Source organism: Mus pahari, chromosome 16, assembly GCF_900095145.1.
Source record: "Mus pahari chromosome 16, PAHARI_EIJ_v1.1, whole genome shotgun sequence".
Lineage (NCBI taxonomy): Eukaryota > Metazoa > Chordata > Mammalia > Rodentia > Muridae > Mus > Mus pahari.
Genome location: NC_034605.1, coordinates 17863618 through 17873698, shown reverse-complemented (window position 1 = coordinate 17873698; position 10081 = coordinate 17863618). Strand labels below are relative to the sequence as shown.

At 41.8% G+C, this 10081-nt stretch overlaps 1 protein-coding gene across 5 annotated transcripts in view; it reads left to right on the top strand.

Annotated features, from left to right (window-relative positions):
- Ggps1 (geranylgeranyl diphosphate synthase 1) overlaps positions 1 to 2078 on the top strand; it is a 12034-nt gene extending 9956 nt beyond the window's left edge. For 4 of the 5 annotated variants that reach the window (XM_021215564.2, XM_021215563.2, XM_029547644.1 and 1 more), the window contains one exon: positions 3 to 1858. In XM_021215564.2, coding sequence (XP_021071223.1) covers positions 24 to 764 — 741 coding nt within the window. In that variant the 5' untranslated portion in view covers positions 3 to 23 and the 3' untranslated portion in view covers positions 765 to 1858. Of the gene's footprint in view, positions 1 to 2; positions 1859 to 1911 lie in introns of those variants that run through there. The other variant, XM_029547645.1, reaches the window with a different exon arrangement.
- The last annotated feature ends 8003 nt before the right edge of the window (positions 2079 to 10081 follow it).

Sequence of the window (10081 nt, the reverse complement as noted above, 5' to 3'; positions counted from 1 at the left end):
AGATTATCATTGAAGTGACTGAAATGTTGCATAATGCCAGTTTACTCATTGATGATATTGAAGACAGTTCAAAGCTCCGACGTGGTTTTCCAGTGGCTCACAGCATCTATGGTGTCCCATCTGTCATTAATTCTGCCAATTACGTCTACTTCCTTGGACTGGAAAAAGTCTTAACCCTTGATCACCCAGATGCGGTGAAGCTTTTCACACGCCAGCTTCTGGAACTTCATCAGGGACAAGGCCTAGATATTTACTGGNGGGACACCTACACCTGTCCAACTGAAGAAGAATATAAAGCCATGGTGTTGCAGAAGACAGGTGGTTTGTTCGGATTAGCAGTAGGTCTCATGCAGTTGTTCTCTGATTACAAAGAAGATCTGAAGCCACTGCTTGACACACTTGGGCTCTTTTTCCAGATTAGAGATGACTACGCCAATCTACACTCCAAAGAATACAGTGAAAACAAAAGTTTCTGTGAAGACTTGACAGAAGGAAAGTTCTCATTCCCCACTATCCATGCCATTTGGTCAAGGCCAGAAAGCACACAGGTACAGAACATCCTGCGCCAGAGAACAGAGAATATAGATATTAAAAAGTACTGTGTGCAGTACCTGGAAGATGTAGGTTCTTTTGCATACACTCGACACACTCTTAGAGAGCTTGAAGCTAAAGCCTACAAACAAATTGAGGCCTGTGGTGGGAACCCTTCACTAGTGGCTTTAATCGAGCACTTAAGTAAGATGTTCACAGAAGAAAATGAATAATGTTAGCCTTTCTTGATTAGACTCAATAGCTTCTTTCAATTAAAAATGAGGAGTGGCTTCATCCATTTATCTTTTCAAGTACTAGTCTCCAATAATTGAGTAAATGAGGGTGACATGTGTAAAAGTGTTGTGTTATCAAAATCCCTTTGCATAAAAATACAAAATTGAGGGCTGGAGAGATGGCTTAGCAGTTAAAAAGCTGCTTTTCCAGAGAACCCTGGTTCAATTTCCAGGGCCCACAGTGAAGTTCACCAACACCTGTAACTCCATTTCCAGGTCATCTTCTGGACTTTTCAGGCACCAGGCACACACATAGGTATACAAACATGCACAATATTCGTACACATAAGATCTTTATTTTTTAATTTTTTAAAAACAAAATTGAAACTATCAGGAGTCGCATAACNTGGGTCATAAATGTGAGACACTAAATGTGACCAGCTCTTCCTCCTGCCCCACATGTTCTGGGCTTGACAGTAAAAAAGACTTACCTTCCAAGAAACTATCTGCTCCCTAACTATACGACATGGAGGGTCCCAGCTCATTGATGAATCTGCTCCCTAACTATACGACACGGAGGGTTCCCAGTTCATTGATGACAATTCAAAACAGGGATTTCTTAGACAAGTCTCTTTCCCTGATTGACTAAAATGACCAAAGAACTGCTGTTTTTCCCTAAATGACAATGCCAAGAGTACCTCAGTTTTGTCTCTGAAGACCTGTATCAACGTCTGAAAAGACAGAATGAATGCACAGGCACTCTTCCAACCAGCTTGTTTGTTTTCAGTGCTTGACACCCCACAAATTATCCTTTTTGACAAANGAGGCTCCACTTAATGAAGTTCAATTCACAACCTGGTCCCATTTTTTCTTTTTTCTGGTTTGTTTGTGTTTTTTCTCGTAACATTTTTCTGCCCCAAACTGATCAGTATCTGTGTATAGTGTTTCTTTGAAGGAGGAAAATAATAGAAAAGGTGTTTGTAGAATACAGGAGTAATACCAGCATTCCATAGGTAGAATCAGAAAGATCAGAAGTTCAAAGTTATACTCAGCTATATATAAGTTTGAGACCAGTCTGAACTACAGGGGACATTGCATAAAAAGAAAATAAAAAGAAAAAACTGAATTTTTTTTTCCCTTGAGACAGGTTTCACTCACTATGCAGTTCTAGCTGGCCTAGAACTCAAGGGTCCATCAACTTGGCTTCTGCCTCTTTGAGTGCTAGGATCAAATGTGTGTCCTACCATGCCTGGCAAAGACTCTGTAAGTCAATTTATTTCCTTGCCTAATTAAATTAATTTTGGCCTGGTGCTTAATAGTGAATTAAGGACCTTTTTAGAGTCATTTTATCTATCCAATAATCAAAATCTCATTCTTTATTTGGTCTATGGTTCCCAAATGTTAATTCAGAAGAGACCCAGGAAGCTGGAGAGATGGCTCAGAGGTTAAGAACACTGGCTGCTCTTCCANAGGACCNTGGTTCAATTCCCAGCACCCACATGGCAGCTCACAACTGTCTGTAACTTCAGTTCCAGAGGATCTAATACCATCACACAGACATACATGTAAGCAAAACACGAATACACATTAAAAAATAAAAAGAATTATCTGAAGAGACCCAGAACATGAGTAGCTGAGTTCATTTAATAAAATGACTTTCGTTGCTTAGATTTGTGCTATAGTAATGCTTTTCCTGCCTAAGAAAGCCTTGAGATATCCTCTTTGAGAAATGTTGGATTTTGCTGTGTCAGAGACATACTTTTTTTTTTTTTTTTTTTTTATATTTATTTATTATATGTAAGTACACTGTAGCTGTCCTCAGACACTCCAGAAGAGGGCATCAGATCTTGTTATGGATGGTTATGAGCCACCATGTGGTTGCTGGGATTTGAACTCTGGACCTTCGGAAGAGCAGTCGGGTGCTCTTACCCACTGAGCCATCTCACCAGCCCTGAGACATACTTTTTAAACAATATAAATTTTTCTAATTTATGCAGCTTCAGAAAAAGATTAATTTTTTATATCAAATCTGCAAGAATAAAGGTCAGTTATAGTGCCATAAATCTCTTGACTCAGCAAAACGTTTTTTATTTCCTTTGATGTCTAAACTATTGTTGACCTCGCTATTTTCCTTCAGCCTTTTCCTTCCTGGGCCAGCCAGTGCTGCTGGGGAATGTTTTCCTGTCTGCTCTTGTAGCCACTGCTGCCTTGTTGAGCAACTCCTATCCTGCGTAACCTGTAGTATTTGGCTCTTCTTCCTTTCCTAGCAGAAAAGGAGATTCCTCACCTAGCAGTGGAATGTCCCTTATTATCTTTTTCCGTTCTCCACCTTTCAAATGTGGAATCTCCTATCTTTCTTCAAATTTTTTACTTCAAATCTGCCTTTAAGTAGTTTGCCTTTTATTTCCAAAAATGTAAACCAGATGAAGTGGCACATGCCTGTAGTCTTAGTACTTAGGGGAAATAGAGATTAAAAGTTGGGGGTCCTTACTGGCTAGAACTAGCCTGGATTTTGTTAGAATTTGCCTTGCAGCCTTAGGCCAAAGGAGCTCGAGCTCTAGAGGCCTTGTAACATCCCAGGCTGTAATTCTCAGGGATCCTAAAGCTCATTTTAAGCTATGTGATAAGAAAAAGGAGAAAGACATGGATATTTATACAACTTTAATCTCAGCACTCAAGTGGCAGAAGCAGGCAGATCTCTTATCATCTGATATACATAGAGAGTTCAGACAGAGCAACATAGTGGACTGACTGACTGTCTGTCTGTCTGTCTCTCTCTCTCTCTCTCTCTCAAAAAAATGCTTCAAATACAAAAAAAAGGGCTCAAAATAATAAACCCTACAGTAGTATGAATTCATGTAGTTCGCATTTTGCTTCCTCAACCCTAACACCCCACTTGGCTAAGCACATTCACTCTGCTCATCTTAATTCATCTTTTTATATTTACATTCAATTTGTTGAGACTGAGCTATAATGTGAAGGCATTGTTTGACCATGTACTACTTGGTTAAAAAAAAAATAAAAAAATAAAATCACTGATATAAATTTCAATGTTAACTTGCTCAAGTCCGCTCTGTACAGTATTTCCTAAGTTTATTGGCACTGACACAGAAGCAGCTAGGTGTTTGTCATGCTTTTTTTAAATGTATGTAGGTAAGTATGCATATATGTTGTTTGCTTGCTTATTTGTTTACTTATTTAATGTAGCCCTTGTTGGGCTAGAACTTGATTTGTGGCTCTGAACTCAACTCAGAGATCTTTGTCAGAGTGCAGGGGTTAAACTCACGTGCCATCACTCCCAGCAAAGAGTATTCTATGCAACACTACCTTAGAAGAATCACCAACTTTGTATTGTTTATCACTGTACTTAAAAAGAAAGCTGTGTCTGAAGAAATAATCTATGAAACAAGGTCGTTTAACCTCTTTTGGGTGAATGTCTTAGTCATTGTTCTTTTGTCCTGAAGAGATTCCATGGCCAAAGCAATTCTTATAAATGAAAGCATTTAATGTGGGATCTGCTTACAGTTTCACTTAGTCTGTTATCAGCTGGTAGGAATATAGTATCACTCATGGCCCTGGAGCAGTGGCTTAGAACTGCATCCTGATCTGTAGGCAGCAGATTCTGGGTCTGGCATGAGGTTCTAAAACCCACCCCAGTGACACACTTCCTCCAACAAGGCCACACCTCCAAATCCTAAAAGAATTGCACTCCCTGGTGACTAAGGATTCAGATATGTGAGCCTAGAAGGTCATTCTTATTGAAACCACCACAGTGAGGTAGTTCAGTACTAATGGTAAGCTGATAGATGGTGTGGAAATCTTTTTGAAACTTGCCAGTTGCTTAATAGAAATTGGAACTAAAATAAATTCCAGTTTTTTAAAGAGACATGGGTTTAATGAATATTCTAACAAAGATGCCAGTGCTTTTTAAGAATGTAATGGTGTGTTTATTAAATCTCACTGTTAAGTCAGTTAACTCTAAAGAACTGGAAATAAAAAGTGGAGTGAAGAGACTAGGCAAAGCTGTAATCCCACCACTGAGACTGGGCAAGAGGCACATGAGTTCAAGCACAGTCTGACCTCCATGCGAAGGCGGGGACCAGCCGGAGTGCATTTCAGACCGTTGTCTCAAAAAACAAAAATACTGGCTTAAGGAAGCAGGGCATTATTGAAGTAAGACATGCATTTGAAGATCTAAATAACTTTTAAAAGTCCCACAGTCTTTACATATTCAAAGGTCAATCCCTTTAAAATATCCAATATTTCTTAAAATTCAAAGTCTTAAAAATTCAAAATCTCTTAACTGTGGGCTCCATTAAAATATTTTCTTCCTTCAAGAGGGAAAACTATCAGGGCACATTCACAATCAAAAGCAAAAATTAAACTCCAGCTGTCCAATGTCTGGGATCAACTCACGATCTTCTGAGCTCCTCCGAGGCTTGGGTTGCTTCTCCAGCTCTGCCCTTTGTAGCATACACCTTGTCTTCTCAGCTCCAGATACCTGTACTCCACTGCTGCTGCTGTTCTTGGTGGTCCTCTCATGGTCCTGGCATCTCCAAAACACTGCATGACACCTTCAGTCCTGGGCCATCAATTGCAACTGAGGCTGCACCTTCACCAATGGCCTTCCATGGCCTCTCACAGTGCCCAGCCTCAACTGCTCTTCATGACACCTTCATGCCTTCAAAACCAGAACTACCTGGGTGACTCTTACACATTACCAAGTCCCGCTGCAGCACAAGGTACAACCTTGGNTATCTCTGGAACACAGCCTCTGTGCTCTCAGAAAACACTTCCCCGAAGATTTCACCTCAGTGATTCTGGTCGCTTCTTAATCACTGCTAATTTCTTAGCTCCAGCTAACCAGCATCAGTAATCCCAATAATGCAAAGTTTTCCATTTAGTAGTTCTGGTATCTTGTTAATCACATCTGTTTCTTCAGCCCCAGCTAACCAAACCACAGAACCTTCACAATCAAAACAGCAAAGGCCCTAATAAGAGTCTTTTAATCTTCCCTCTGAAATTTCACAAGCCAGGCCTCCATCTTCTGCAGTATTTTCAACATTATCTTCCAAGCTCCTACAGAACATCCCAAGAGCTCTTAACATCCCAATGGCTCTTCTAGCTCAAAGTTCCAAAGTCCTTCCACACTCCTCCCCAAAACATGGTCAGGTTGTCACAGGAATACCCCACTATGCTGGTACATGTTCTCTAGCCTGGTCCTAGACTCACCTGAGCTCCTCAAGGAGAAGATTGTGAGAATCATAAAAACATCATGGGAGGTAAGTTTGTAAGATTGAGTAGTATACTGGAATTCTTTAATAAGGTGGAAGAATTAGTGGGATAGGATTCCAATCTCTTTTCTATTTGAGAGTTCACTTAATGAAAAGGGGAACTAGTAGCTGGAGGACTAAGGGCCACCAATGGGCTGAAAGTGGGAGCCTGAGATGGTTGATTTGTGTCACCTATTGGTGAGGAGGGAGAAAGGGGCATCTGAGGAGGCTAGAGAGAGGGAGTGAAGAGACTGGGGTGAAGCCAATAAAGGGGAAACTTGTTAGCATGATAGAAAATAGTGGGGGCTGGAGAGATGGCTCAGTGGTTAAGAGCACTCACTGACTGCTCTTCCAGAGATCCTGAGTTCAATTCCCAGCAACCACATGGTGACTCACAATCATCTGTTAATGGGATCTGATGCCCTCTTATGAGACAGTGACAGTGTACTCATATAAAAAAAAAAAAAGTAAATCTTTATTTTAAAAAATACTGGCCTCCAAGATATTTAAAGGAAAAGAAAATAGTGGAGGAACCCTCTGGTTTGGATTTCATAACAGAGGAGTTGTTTCTTCTTTGGTTGGCTTATGCCATGTGCTCACTTTTAATCAAGATGGGAGTGAAATCATGTGGCAAAATCCATTCTTTCCAACCCTAGCAAGAAGAGCTAAGGGGACAGGAGATAAGATGGCAGCAAGCTCCATGATTCCTTTAAGATTACCTAAGTGTGAGAGCCAGGTGTGATGGCGCACGCCTTTAATCCCAGCACTCAGGAGGCAGAGGCAGGCTGATTTCTGAGTTTGAGGCCAGCCTGGTCTACAGAGTGAGTTCCAGGACACAGCCAGGGCTATACAGAGAAACCCTGTCTCAGGTTACCTAAGCGTGGATTTTTTTTTTTAACTATTAGCATTGGTGTTACAAGTTTGTTTGTTTTTTTTTTTAAGATTTATTTATTTATTATATGTAAGTACACTGTAGCTGTCTTCAGACACTCCAGAAGAGGGTGTCAGATCTTGTGACGGATGGTTATGAGCCACCATGTGGTTGCTAGGATTTGAACTCCGGACCTTCAGAAGAACAATCGGGTGCTCTTACCCACTGAGCCATCTCACCAGCCTGGTGTTACAAGTTTTAGGTTAACCTTTTGTTACAGATTCCACAGATTTTTACTCATATTCAATATGTATATAAATCATAAATATATAAAGTTTACACAATAGTCTTATTAATCTTGAGATAAGATAACTTTAGCAAATGTTTTAGAGTTAAACCAAAAGCCAATGAGGTAAGTAGCAATAATCCCCATTAGAAATAGTTTGTCTATTTTGTTTTGTTCTCCTTTCTGTCACACAGTCAGGTGTGACAACTTTTAGGACCAACTCTAAAGCTAAGGATGTTACAAAGTGTCCTGATATGGAACAGATTTTTTAGAGGAAACCTGTAACCAAGTTTGCTTGAGTCTAGAGGAGGGAAGCCATATCCCAACTTAAGAGCCAGCTTTTAACTGAAGTGAAACAGCACAAAACAGCAGTCTTAGGCCATTTACACCTAAGACACCTAGATCTAAATCCAGGAAGCTGAGAGCAAAAGGGGTTTAGAAATAGGAACTTTGTGAGCACTGGCTTTAGACATAGGACTCTGCAGGAAAGAGCTGCACCATCCAGCAGGGAGAGTTCAGGTTTTTTTTTTTGTGTGTGTGTGTGTGTGTGTGTGTAATGCTGCAGCTGACCTATCCTTGGCCTATCCTTTTACTTTCTTCTTACTAGGTTTGACTCCAGGCTAGCACTTTGCAACAAACTTACAGATCCATCAACAGTAACTTAAAAGACAGGATACTTTTATAGTGTGGGGATTGGGGAACTGGGAGTGGGAAAAACAAGCAAGGCTTGGAACAGAAAAGGGAAAGCTTGAAGATAGGGAATAGGGAGTCTCTTTCCGTTTCCCTCAATTGCTTGCAATATTTGTAAAGGTCCCACATAATATTGGGATCTAGGGTACCATTAGGCAATCATTTACCTAATGAAAATTTGCCTGTTGCCTAAAGAATATTGAGGTCAAAATTTATTGCAAAAGTGAATAAGTTTGGGGCCTTACAGGTCAGGTGCCAGGGGAGAGGCTGAAGGTTATCTACGAGGCATCCCAAGGGGACTAAGAGGGTTTGGAAGACACCATTTCCATGGATGAGAGAGGGGAAGGGGAAATGTCACTGCTTCCTATAGTTGCCTTTGTTCCCAGGACTCAGGGAGTACTGGAGGAAGACACAAGCAGCTCAGTGTGTAGTCACCACACTCAACAAGAGTCAGTGACATAGCTTTGCTTAGCACCTGGTACCAGGGGTTTGGTGGAGGCCAGAAGGTAAAAACAAAAACCAAGCTCTTGGAGAGGGTTATCTTACACAGGGAGGGGTTAAGGAATGGAGCCACAAAAGCAATGAGAGCCTAGAGGAACTGTGGGATTATGGGCAGAACCAAGGGGAAGGCAGGAGAAAAGGGCAGGAAGGAACCCAATAGCCAGGTTGTGCCTAAGGAAACTGCAAAATTGCAGCTCCAATTGGGGGTAGGGGAGTGCCAGGTTCAGGTGAAGAGGGCCTGCTGCAGACTTCAAGACCATGGCTAGGGGCTGGAGAGATGGTTCAGTGGTTTTAAGAGCACTGACTGCTCTTCTGAAGGTCCTGAGTTTAAATCCCAGCAACCACATGGTGGCTCATAACCACAGGAAATGAAATCTGATGCCCTCTTCTGGTGTATCTGAAGTCGGCTACAGTGTACTTCTGTCTAATAATAAATCAAGAAAGAGAGAGAGAGAGGAGAGGAAGGAGAGAAAGAAAAAGAAAGAGAGAGAGGGAGAGAGAAAGAAAGAAAGAAAGAAAGAAAGAAAGAAAGAAAGAAAGAAAGAAAGAAAGAAAGAAAGAAAGAAAGAAAGAAAGAATAAGACAGACAGACCATGGCTAGGGTACCTCTGCCTCCAAGAGTATCAGAGGGTTGCCAGACACCCAACAGTCTGTTCTCACTCAGGCCAAGTGTTTAAACTAACCAAAGGGGGAACTTACCCAATGGTCACTGGTGGGTGGGGTGTCAGGCCATCAGTGAGCTAGAAGGTGAGTTTGTTACAGGTGACTGGAGATGAGGGATAAGATCCCAGTGAAACTTAGACCCCCAAGGGGGAGCCCAGGCACCAGGGGAGCCTTTCCGAATATGGCACCTGGTACAGCTCTGAGAGGAAAGGTATCCTGGCGGTCAAGAGTCATGGAATACCATAAAGTCACAATGCACAACAAACCTCACACACAAGAAGGTGGCTGCCTCTGCTCAAGAAAGAAGTGAAGAACTGAACAGAAGGCAGGTTTTAGGGGCTGGGGGTAGTGTTTTCCAGGGTGGCCTGGAATTTGTGGGATTTTACAGCCTAACCTTGGGCTTTTCTTTTTCTGTAGGGTATGCCCTGGCTGCTTCAGCCTTGAGGGGCTTATACCATGACGTTGAAATGATGTTCCTGCTTCTACCTCCTGAGTCATAGGATTGCATGTGTACAGGACCACACCTGTTTTATATAGTGCTGGGGATCTAACCCGCAATTTTGTGTGTGTGTTAAGCATTCTGTCAACTGCATACCCAGCCCTATTTACTTACTAAGGTGGTGTATGCATGCGTGTATTTGTGTACCTGTTTATTTGTTTGGGTTTTTTGAAGGCCATTGATTTTATTAATTTAAAAATCTTTTATAAGGACAGTGACTGTTTTGCCAAAAAAAAAAAAAAAAAAAGGAAAGGAGCCAAAAGGCATCCAACAGATAGTGAGGGAGAAGGGGGGCAGGAATTTTTTATACTTTTACACAAGAACAGGGAACTGCAGGGGGAGGTGGAAGGCAAAGGCATGCAGGGGCAAGGATTCCAGAAAGGTTGAAATGCTGAGGGGAGAAAACTCCCCACAGACTCTGGAGTACATAGGAGGTGAGGGTGACAACAACCATCTTTTCCTTCATGGAGGTCAGGGAGGAGCCCTGCCTGTTGCAGACTCTGGAGACTCTATGCTGGGGCTGGGGGCTGAGGG